General features: G+C 31.7%; 1 protein-coding gene across 1 annotated transcript in view; it reads left to right on the forward strand.

The window, feature by feature from the left end:
• Smp_020170 (voltage-dependent calcium channel) overlaps positions 1 to 13,117 on the forward strand; it is a gene marked incomplete at both ends in the record, with an annotated part of 167,914 nt that overhangs the window by 16,587 nt on the left and 138,210 nt on the right. Inside the window, one exon of the mRNA XM_018793451.1 lies at positions 8,004 to 8,108. Within this exon, the coding sequence (XP_018647963.1) occupies positions 8,004 to 8,108 (105 nt within the window). The remainder of the gene's footprint in view (positions 1 to 8,003; positions 8,109 to 13,117) is intronic.

Below are 13,117 nucleotides of genomic sequence, written 5' to 3' on the forward strand. Positions count from 1 at the left end.
ATCTAAAGTCTAATATGTATTTAGGAATATATATTTGAACTTTCAAATTTTAATCAGTCATAATTAACGGGAATTCTTTGCATGAATGCGCGTTAGCCGAAGTTGTCATAACATATTTATACTACGAGACGAAATTAGTAATATGAATTTGCAAAGTAGTCACAATAATAATGATAATAAAGACTAAATACTGAAGACAAAATTCAAGAAGATAGAATGTAAAAGTTTGTGTAGAGGAATCACGAAACTGCATATCTAGTGAATTATTTTGTCCCACTAAGACTAATTTCGAGTCATGTCATTCAGTTTCTCCAATCACTGATTACAGTTATCATGTTAAGTCGAACCGACTGAATTTCTATTAATATAACTCAAACCAACAGTCAGTGATTTCGTAAGCAAATGTCATGTTTTGGTTTGACTGTCTTATTTGAGGATTCGAAAATGTTTAAGATTATCAAATTATAAGTTCCACATATACCCACTTTTTGGTCATTACAAATTAGCGAATTGGTGTGTTGATCCACAAGAAAAATCAGTTTAGAACTACACAAATCTTTCTATAATCATAGAAATATGTGATATCAGAAGGGGGGTTTTGTTGAGATTTTAGTAATTCTATAGTTGAAATCATGAGTCATTTGAAGCTAGACCATCAGGGAGAACCTGGAAGCACTGGACGGCCGTTTTGTCCTATTGTGGGACTCCTCAGCAGTGCGCACCCACGATCCCGCCTCACGAGATTCGAACCTAGGACCTATCAGTCTCACGCGCGAGCGCCTCACCTCTAGAACCACTGAGCCTATATATCTAATATGCAGTTTTGCTAAAGCGTGATTTGAAATTTATTTTTTATTTATTAAATATAATAATTTGATAGTGTAACAGTTTTTTAGTCACATACATATACAATTAGTTAGTTTTATCATCATACACAAAATTATTTCATTAATATACCAATAATAAACATTAGATAAATAAGCAAAGATGGATAGTGGCTAGCAGTGGAATTCAGGACGCGCGTTTCGTCCTATTTGGGACTCGTCAGCTGGATGCACGCACGGTGTGCACATATGCCAATAAGCGACTGATCAGTCGCAGTCCTAAACATCAATAGGAAGATTTAAACAAACAATACTAAGTGAATCTAAACTTCGTCCCATTGCACAAGCAAGTGGTTATCAGGACTTAGTAGCTAAGTGGATAACGTGATGGTGTTTGAAGCGAATGGTATTGGGTTCGAGTCTCAGAGTGAACATTAACTCTGAGATGCACGCGTATCCAGCTGAGGAGTCCCAAATAGGACCAAACGCGCGTTCCGGATTCCACTGCTATCCACTATCCATCTTTCCTTATAATTCTCCTTTTGTTCTTTTTTGTTTTTCTTTTATTCTGTTTAACAAATAGAGAAGTTTTTGTTTAATCCATGTAAGAAAACAAGAAAGGAAAACGTTTTACTCTTCTATGAATCTTGTCATTAAAATTTCTTAATTATTGTTATTTGTGATATTTTAAATTTTGTTTTAAATAAAATTATACAAAGAAAAATTATTTATTTAAATATATACAGAACATTTTATATAAAGATTTTCTCCTAAGAATAAGTATAACTTTAAAAATTTATTCTTCACTAACGTATAACGATTTGAATATAAGTTTTTTGACTTTGAAAATCAATGACTTTCCTCTGTTACTTTGGTTTTTTTGTTTGTTTGTTGTTGATTGTTTTCAAAAAAGTTTCAGTAAAATACTTTTTCATAGTTGAAATCATGAGTCAATTGAAGCTAGACCTCTATAGAAAACCTGGAAGCACTGGACGGCCGATTCGTCCTATCTTGGGACTCCTCAGCAGTGCGCATTCACGATCCCGCACTCGCCAGATTCGGACCCAGTACCTACTAGTCTCGAGCCAGAGCACTTAACCGAAATACTTTTTGTTGTTGATGGTTAATATTAATTATTGATATGTCTAATAGTAATCTAATTATTCACACTTTGACTTTAATTATACTTGGTAGGATTGGAAAAATTTCTATACTGTTATCTGAATTTCTATGTTATTTATAAATCGGTATTCTATTTTATGTATATTTTGATTATTTCTGACAGTTGGATTAAGAATGAACTTTTTGATCCTACTTATGACTTACCAGTTGAGTGCGCCTTATGTCTACATTAAGGCTTGAATTCAACATTATTATATATTTCAAAGTGTGACCCATTAGGCTATTGAGTTTATACAGGTATTAAATTGTTTGTTTATTGTACACTGAAATAAATCTCCAAACTGAAAGAAATACACATTCGGTGTTTTACGACCTTGAATAGTGAATATGTCTACAGGATTGAATAAATAATTAAATGTCGCACAGAAATTCCTTTCGGATTTTTTGAAAAGTTAAGATTATACATGCGCGTGAGGTAATCATTATGTTAAGTAATAGAAGTTTAATATTCATGAAAAGAACTACTGAGATAAAATGTTTTCTAGATAACAATTTCCTTTATTAAGTTATTCATAGCATTTCACCAAAAATTGCTTAGTAAATGTATAGTAAAAAAGTTGTGAGAGACACTCTAATATACTCAGCCTTCGTTTTTATGTAATTATTATAACAGAAGAAATAATACATGATTAATAATACTTTATTTTGTGAGATCAGTTGATCGAGTTGATGTAAATTGTGTAGCCGAACAGCGACAAACTGACGCAGTCATTCTTCAACTAAACAGTTTTTTGAAAGAAACAACTGTACAGTAAGGAAATAGTTATATTATACAATAAAACAAATATAGATATTTCACCTAAAAATAGATATTATTAAATTCTATTCAAAGTGTAACTGATTCAAAGCGCAAGTGATATTATGTTGACCAGTCATTAACCAATAAAGCTGTGAAATGATGATTAAGTTTAGTTCTTGATATCATATCAGTGAAAACTATTTAAGCTTTTGATGCTAAGGTCGGTATTAACGAATTTCAGTATTTAACGTAAAATTTAACCATTGTGACATAGATAAGAATTTACAGATGCAATATTCCTTCGACAGAATCTAGATGTTCTCTCAATAAGTTCATTCATTTGAATATAAGTGCTTTTGAAGTAAGGTTAAATGTAGCGTTGACATAAGTACAATTTCTTATGATGAATTTGTTTAAATAATACATAAATAATACAAAACATTTTCTAAACAGGACACTGTGCACATGTTTATAAATAATTAGTATATAAGAATTGTAAAATTGTCATAAAAACTGAAATCTTACTTTCACCCAGAATTAATATCGTCTAAAAAGGCACTGACAATCATTTAATAAAATGCCCCATCAGTACACAAATATAATCTCATGAACTGTCTGATTTTTATTAAGTGGCAAACATAACATTGTTTAAACATTGAATAAGGATTTATTTCTTTATATTTCACAATACAAGTAATGCAATCTACATTCCGTCTCACGACTGATTAACTCAGTTATTACTGACATGATAAAACATAACATGACTTGCCAGGAGAATATTATGAAATCAATCTCATACTCCATCGGTGATGAGAATATGATGAATAGTCCCGCGACAAAATGTTTTGCATAGAACTTTCAGTAACCCATAACACCAAAGATATATATATATATATATATTTCATATATTTCAAAACGTGTCCACGAGAAAGCAACCACAGACACCTAATTCGACTACCTACTCATCGTTCGTCGTAGAGAAATGAGAACAAATCAAATATTTGAGAATGTTTTTGGAAATCGTGAAAGTTGATGGATTTGACACACATAGTTGAAGATATGAAGGATAATCATTCAGTGAATTAATCATCACAAATTTGAATATTGGTGTTTCCACAATCAAAACTTTATACTGACGATATTCCAATGATAATTGCTCAATGTATTTTGCAATGAGATTAGTTTCGAACTGAGTGGTTTGATTGACTAGATCATTATGTTCTCGTTAGTGTTTGTTGTATGATTTTATTTGATAGTGTTTTGTTAACTGAGTGATTGAGAGCAATCATTCTAGTGAGATTTTATTAATGATTAGATTAATTTATCTAATCAACATAATTGTGCACTTTGGTCAGATTTTGTTTGAACTGTCCATTTAGATTTATTTTAATTTGTATAACTCAACAGTCAACGATGGTTCACTATCCTTCACACCTGAAAATCTACTAAACGCGATCATGCGCTATTCAAGTATTGCGCCTTAGTTAACAACTCTTCAAAATTGTTTGTTCATTTTGATGTTCCTATCCCTGAATGAAGTGATAATCACACTGAATACCATGATTGCAAAACAATATTCCTTCTCATTCCAATCTGAGTAACGTGAATACTTTATCATGCGATTCATGAAAATTTGAAATCTACCTTTTGTCCATAACCCCGTCGTTTATGTTTTATAGTTGATGAGGCATTTTCATGTTGTTAAAGTCATAGTTCGATTTTCCACATTCATTGTGTAAACAACTATCGGAACATACTCAATTATCAATCGACTGAACACTTTAGACTTTCAATAACGTTTAAAATATAGAGCATGAACGACTATTCGGTAAATAATTAGCATCTATAAAAGCAGTTAGATTAGATCTTTTATTGTTTTGAATCCCCTATAAATTCATGTTGTATAAATAATAGAAATATCAGCATTGGGTTGTTGAAATTGTCGAATTTTTATTGAGATTATGAACCGTGGCAGTTGTCTACCGAACACAATTGAAGATGGTTGCCCAATATCGCGGATTAGTCAAAGTTAGACAATAACACTATTGGATCGCGGCTCATTGGTTTGGAGGTTAGGCGTTCGCACGCTACTAAAAGTCGCGGGTTTGGGTTTCGTGCGAGAGATCGTGAATACGCACTTCTAAATTGTCTCATACCGCGACGAACCGGACATCCGATGCTTCTACATTTCCAGTAGTGGTCTAACATTGATCGGTTCATGATCTTAACAGTTCGAATATATTGATTTATCAAATTAACGACTCTTCGAATCGGAATTTTTAATAATTACTTAAATTTGTCATTATATTTCAATATTTTGATATGTAAAGATGTGGGATTTTCCAAAAGATTGATTTATCAAGAATTCACTATTATTTTTGTTTGTAGTTGATGCGAATAGGTGGTTTTCATTTAAAATTCATTGAGAATCTGTTAACAATGGACTGCTATTTTATTCTAATATACGATATCTCGTTGGTTAGTGAGCGTCTTTTGATATCATTAAAGATCTAAATTAGGTTCTTTAGTTCGTTCAGGGAGAGAATCACTTTCAAATCACCGAGTTTACATTGAATAGCTAAAAATTTCATTGAATGATTTTTCTATCAGTGACGTTACTCATAAACCTTTATAAGAATCGTCCAACGATATAAGTACACATCTACCAACTTTTATTATCCTCCGATATCGATTATTATTATCATTATTTTTACCCATGTGAGTAATTACTTATTCATAGATGAAATCAATAAAATTGTCATAGTTTAAAATAAATTTTTTTTGTTATAATTCTATTTTAGAAATATTTATATCTTAAAAATATATAATAAACCAGACATTGAAAAAATTGTCTCATGTGCTTATCATTATTATTATTATATTTGATTTGATCGAATCATAAATCTAAATTATCAAAATATTCTACTTTTGTTCTATTGTAAAAAAAAGGACGAATTTTGTAAAAATTGAATTATTCAAACAAAATAATTAATTACTTTGAGGTAGTTTTAGTTCTTTTTTAAAAAAAATTAATCGAATGGAAACAAAAATTCAATTTCCTTTGGTGGTCTAGCTTCAATTGACTCATGATCTCAACTATGAATATACTGAAATCTCCACAAAATCCCTTCTGATAATAATCAGATTATGCTTACTAATGACTGGCTTCAAAAAATATTTCCTGGAGTTCTAGTGAGAAGCAGTGACCAGTGGAGTTCAACCAGGTCTGTTGTGATATATCAACTCATTGAAGACAATTAGTGAACGGTTGCTCAATTTCGTGGATTGGTTGAAGTTAGACATTAACACCATCGGATGCCAGCCGGCTCAGTGGTCTATCAGTTAAGTGCTCTGGAGCGAGACTAGTAGGTCCTGGGCTCGAATTTCGTGAGGCGGGATCGTGAATGCGCACTGCCGAGGTGTCCCACAATGGGACGAAACGGCCGTCCAGTGCTTCCAGGTTTTCCATGGTGGTCTATCTTCAATTGACTCATGATCTCAACTATGAAAATTCAAAATATTTTTTTGTTGACTGATCTGATTTTTTAAAAATAACTCGTCATGTAGACTATTAATAGTTATGAATTTTGGGATGATATGAATATCTTTAATTTTTATAAGAATCTGTAATTTGAAGTGCTATTAAATAATCGATTTTATATAGTCGGAATCATGAGTTAATTGAAGCTAGACCACCATGAAAAACCTGGAAACACTGAACGGCCGTTTTGTCCTGTCGTAGGACTCCTCCTGTGCTTCCAGCTTTTCTATGGTGGTCTAGCTTCAATCGATTCATGATTTCAACTATATAAAATTACTAAAATCTTCACAAAGCACCCTTCTGTAAATAATCAATTGTTGTATGATTCTGATATGATGGGATTAAAAAGAAAAATTACATTCTTTTATTCATTGTGATTTTTGCTCAATATTACTTCTGTTTTATTTCAATGTAATAACTACTTAGTATAGAATTTATTTTGTTTTCCAGTGTGATATTTTATTCGGTATAACATTTGATATTCTTATAAGCAAAGGTGGATAGTGGCTAGCAGTGGAATCCAGGATGCGCGTTTCGTTCTATTTGGGACTCGTCAGATGGGTGTACCTGCATCTCAGAATTGATGTTTACTCTGGGGCTCGAACCCAGTACAGTTCGTTAGCTGACGAGTCCCAAACAGGACGAAACGTGCGTCCTGTTTTCCAATGCTAGCCACTATTTCCCATCTTTGGTTATTAAACACTTTATTCTAATATAAAAAATTGTAGACGTTAGAGACGTTTTCTCAAGAATTTTTTTCTAGTGTATATAAAAATATTTATATATATATATAATTTTAGTGTTTAGACATTTAGAGATAAGCAAATTTTTCAATTTTGCTTTTTTTTTTGGTATAAACATTTATGTTTGATATCGATTCCGTACATATTATGATTTCAATTTAAACGAAAATGTTCGGTGCCTAATCAGGGCAAAATAACTAAGGAGGAAATACCAGATACAGAAGTAGATAAAGCAATATATATATATATTATAACTGTGTCCTGTTATACAGTTTATGTATCATAACTGTATTACAAGGGAAAATAACTTCAACAACCCTAGATTCGATTCCAATTTAACTTCTTCACTGCTCAATGTGGAGAAGTTTCAAATCATAGTAATGATTATTCATATTATATAAGTTGCAGCAAAATGTATTCTCAAACTATGCACTGATTACTTTGGAGCTATTACTATAGAAATACACTAAACATACTTTCTCCTCTATGGGAAATACAAAAAATTGTTTCGTAACATAAACAACTAATAATGTCTATCATGATTTTTTAATGACAAGGTATAGAAAAGTAATAGAAAAGTATATGGAGTAAATGTAGTATCATTATCTTGTTATGCATACAGTCAATTGGGAATTATTAATTATACATTATTAACTACGTCATCTATGTTGTAACCAAAGTTTCTTCTTGTAGACTTGGTTTCCATTTTTGTTCTGAAAACTGCAAATATCATTATTGATATATATATATATATTAGTAGTAGTAGTAGTAGTATTCTGTTTAATAATTCAAAACAGTTTAACAATTAATTTTTGAGGGAATTTAAACAAAACGCTAATCCCTTAACTGATTTTTTTATGTATAAAAAAATTATTCTGCAATTTTGCTGCTGTCTTTTTGTGTATTCATCATTGCTGAAATTATTAATGAATATGAATATATGATTATGATTATTGAAATTCGTATCGTCAACACCATTTGAATATATGGTTCTATCAACTATCATAGCTAATTGTGTTGTCCTAGCAATGGAAGTTCATTTGCCAAATAAAGATAAACGTCCATTATCTGAAAAATTGGTAAGTATTTGTCATTTTCTTTAATTTTTGTTTAAATGTTTTTACTTTAAAATAGATATTTTATTGATTTGGAACAATAAAATTTAAAGTTGTTTACTAATGAGGAAAAAACCAATCATATGTTAGATTATAATGTGTAATAACCGGCTTTTGATTAAAGAACACTAAATTAATGCTAGCCGTCTTTTATAGTATCCAAATAGGGGAAAGTTTTAAAACAGATCCCTTATAAATCAGTGTTATAAACATGATGAACGTTAGCTGTTTCGCTTATATAACCACATCTGGTTACAAACTTGATGACATAGTCTTCTTTTAAAAGATAATTAACTTGAAGGGGTTTTGTGGAGATTTAGTAGTTTCATAGTTGAAAGCATGAGTCAATTGAAGCTAGACCACTATGGAAAACCTGGAAGCACTGTACGGCCGTTTCGTCCCATTGTGAGACTCTTCAGCAGTAAGCATTCACGATCTCGCCTTGCGAGGACCTATTAGTCTCGCGCCAGAGCACCCAACCGATAGACCACTGAGCTGGAGTTCCACGATAGGACGAAACGGCCGTCCAGAGCTTCCAGGTTTTCCATGGTGGTCTAGCTTCAATTGACTCATGCTTTCAACTATGATAATCAATTTGTCCTGACCCTTTAGTATATATCATTTGAACTCACTTTGTATTGTTTGTTTGAATCATCCCATAGATGTTTATGACTTTAGTTTATCGGTCTTTTATTGAAATATTTACATCCTATTTGGATTGCTTCGATATTACTTAAGTCATAAGCATTATAAGCAGAGTTGAATGGTGACTAGCAGTGAAATCCAACGTAATCCATACAATCGGCACAGGATGCTATTAAGAAACTGATCAATTTCAGCCCTAAACATAAATCGGAAGATTCAAACAAACAATACGAAATGAATTAAAACATCACCCCATTGTACATGTTAATGGATATCAGGACTCAGTAACTAAGTGGATAACGTGATGGAGTTTGAAGAGAACGGTAGTGTATTTGAGTCCCAGAGTGAACACCAACTCTGAGATGCAGGTACATCCAGCTGACGAGCCTCAAACAGGACGAAGCGCGTCATTTGATTTTAAAATAAGTTTGATCATTTCGTTTTAATACAGACTATGATTGATAATCAAAAAATGCTTATCGTACAAATAGTCTACTTTAATTTAGTGAATTGATATACTTTCTCATTATCAACAATGAAGGGTGTTGCACTAGTTCGAAGAAGCCTATGACATGAGTTTTTTGTGAGCTATTGATCTGGTTCCAGTTTGACCAAACAATTCTGTGAATGAAATACAAATCCCGGCTACCCTCGTATATTATTATCAACTTAATAGGCGTTAATGAATAAATGAATAAAATAAGTAAGGGAATGAATTTTGGATACGTATATTTCTTGCACTCGTTGATCCCTACAGATATTCAGAACAAGAAGTGGGAACGAGAAACAAAGTGGAGAAGCCATGTTTGCCAACTTCATTTTATCAGGTGACTCGATATTTCTAGTCAGACAAAAATAAACTAACGACATATGATGAATAGGGTAAGTGACGGACACACACGCTCACACTAAAATAGTCAAGGTTAGCATGCTAATAATCGACAAAGGTAAAATGTGATTCAAGAAAAACAAATAAATCGGTCTGTCCGGAAGCTAGAATAACGTGTCTGGGCTTGACACTACAAGTCGGACGAATACATTATAGTAACTCATGTATCTATTGTTCATTAAACTCAGAGTATTGGAAGCTGGAGATGTTTCCTTGTTTTTCATCTTTCTCTTCAATTGTTTAGGTACCATGTGTTAAAATCATTCATAATGATTAAAAATGCATTCATACTATAGCAAAACTAAAGTATAGGAGCAAAATCTGGTGGTTCTTGAAAGCACTTCAATAAATCTTATCCGTTAATAACCAGTCAGGAAGCAGGTAATCAAAATCGACTAGTTTGTAATAAACATAATTACAAAAAACAAGGGGAATCAGGTTAACATACATGATGTATGATTTCCCTGAAGGTTAATCTAAGGTTCTTGTGATTTGAAATTGACGAAATTTTGATCAAAAGATTCATCTATATGGCTTAAACGTTTACCACCTAATCATTCTGCTCTAATATTACTTCCGATATAAGCTTATCTATTGGTGCTTATGATTCTGCCTATTTAATTCATAAATCGAGTTGTCTTTATTAAGGTTTCTGACCACATATTTCTGTAATAAAGTACTATGAATTCGTTTACATCATTAATGTCGGTTACACTGGTCACTAGTGTTTCATATTAGACAATTCACCATTACAAAAATCATTTGTCTGTGGATAACTTTTTAATATATAAAAATGGAATCAAATTTTAAAGACATTTTATATATATACAGTCAGGACCGAAATATAACATTAACGTATTTTCATAGTTGAAAGCGTGAGTCAATTGAAGCTAGACCCGTAGGGAAAACCTGGAAGCACTGGACGGCCGTTTCGTCCTATTGTGGGACTTCTCAGCAGTGCGCATCCACGACCTCGACTCGCGAGATTCGAACCAAGGACTTACCAGTCTCGCGCCAGAGCCCTTAACCCCTAGACCACTGAGCCGGCATCCGATGCGCACTGCTGAGGAGTCCCATAATGGGACGAAACGGCCGTCCAGTGCTTCCAGGTTTTCCTTAGTGGTCTTGCTTCAATTGAATCACGCTTGCAACTATGAAACTACTAAATCTCCACAAAAATACCCTCCTGATTAACGTATTTACCTTAACGTTCTAGCAACCATTTTTCTTGTCGTAATTACATAAAGTAGATTACAGTCCGTTTTGTTGCTATTACGTTCTTATTACATTTTCGTCGGAATCAGAAAGTATACTGTCTAAATTCAACATACTATTTAAACTTTGAGTCCTAATCTAAAAATGCATGTATACATTTGTTTCATTCGTCTCTATTTAATCTTACCATCTATAGCTTCCAACTTGTAAGTGAAACTAGAATTATCTTTTTAAATCAATGTAACAAAATTTTATTATTTAGTTCGATCGATTGATTTGCGAGAACAAACCAGTATGTTCTCGTGTTATTATTACATTTCAGTCAGAATAAAGAAATTGTAGGACATATTGCCAATATTTTCATCATTTGAATTGTATGCTATGACTTTATGAATTCATTCTCAATAGTGACTATATTTCTTTGTTCTTTGACTATTTTTTTAATCTATGAATTCATGATATTATTACTGAAACCTCTTTTTTTCTGTCACTTTCCTAAATATATTTTCAGTGTTCATTTCCTCAGAAATGGGATTATTCGAGCCAACAGGTTTTAGTTGTTGACTGTTATTTCGTTAATATCTTCTCATTGTTATTGATCTCAAGTGTAGTAACGAGAATCGAGAAAAAGTACTTTCATCATGTTTACCATTGTTTATGATTGATAGTGACTATTAGAATAAGAATAATAACCATTGAAATAATCTTTAGAGAATCTATCACAATTGACTAATGTTTTTATGTATTATATGCTTTTATACAAAATTATAGTTAAAAATATAAATGCCCAATGACGTTAGCAGTCTAAAATATAATTTCCACTTATATATATATATATATATATATATAAACTCTTGCTGAACAATTCACGGGCGTTGCTACAGTGTGAAATAGTGAATTAATTAGTTTTACTACACAATCAAATAACAATATCATTATTCTTCATTGATTATGGCTGATTTAATGAAAATATGAAGCTTCAAGATGGTTTTATTGGTGATAATAATAGATTAAACTGCTTTTACAGCGACTAAATGAACGCGAAGTAACAGTTATGTTAATAGTTTAATAACATTGGGGAAATAAAATTCAGCGGTATGAACAAGAATTCCGGAGATTGTCATCACTAGTAACCGATATCAGGAGTTTACAACGAAATCGAGTTTTTACATCGATTGAAGATGAAAATTTGAATTACTATTTTATAAATTAAATGATTGGGAAATTAAGACATTCACTACAAAACCCAAAGTTTTAGGACTCGATTCCTCTCAGTCTCTAGCATACACACCATATAATGACACAATTGTATAATAGTTCCCAGTTTCAGTAACTGTCTAGCTGAGATCCATCCATAATGTTGAACAATGTGGCACAAAAATATTGCCATAATAATAAATTTAAATCAAACAAAACTGAGGAATAGAACTATCCTCATCTTAAAATCTAGAAATTTGATTTCATATTCTCTGCCTTGTCACAACTGAACATCTGATAGCAGTTTGTAACCAGTTTACAACTTTTAAAGACATGAATTTCTAAAAATAACGTTCAGATTTTCCGTCACGTTAGCTTCACCAAACTACTTATATATCCAAGTATTCAATGAATTTGTAGATTAATGTATAAGATTATGTATCTCATTTAAGTAAGCTGGGGAAGAAATAACCATTTTAATGTGTATGCTCAATATATCTACTGAATCCCAAGCTGGGTATTACTTAATAAACATGATATTTTTTATTCATATTCAGAATACGTTTATAAACTATCAAACTAAGAAAAAACAAAATAATCATTGAATAAAAACAACCCTCAGTAGTCAGTAAGTCTCATAAAGCTTAATACTTGGAAATCACCATGTATAAAACATTGATATTAAACAGGATATCGCCACAAACCTGTGGAGCAATGATCGATAATTTAAATTTTAACATGAGATTTCCCACTCACTTACTAATTAGCTCTTCCAATTAAATTATTATTAATGATAAAATGAAGTGTATGTTTGAAAATGAAGAAAAAACTAACCCAGTTTAAAGTCATCTATATATTATAATATAAATCTCAAATAGATATTTTTGTCTGACAAACAAACAACTTAAATTTTTTTAAAAAAACACCGATGTTCAGCAAAGGGGGGTCTCTTTTTCTTACGAATTTATTTGTCCAAGCCTGTACCATCGGGTTTATATATATATATTATTATATATATATGGAAAAT

This window comes from Schistosoma mansoni, chromosome 1 (assembly GCF_000237925.1).
Source record: "Schistosoma mansoni strain Puerto Rico chromosome 1, complete genome".
Taxonomy (NCBI): domain Eukaryota; kingdom Metazoa; phylum Platyhelminthes; class Trematoda; order Strigeidida; family Schistosomatidae; genus Schistosoma; species Schistosoma mansoni.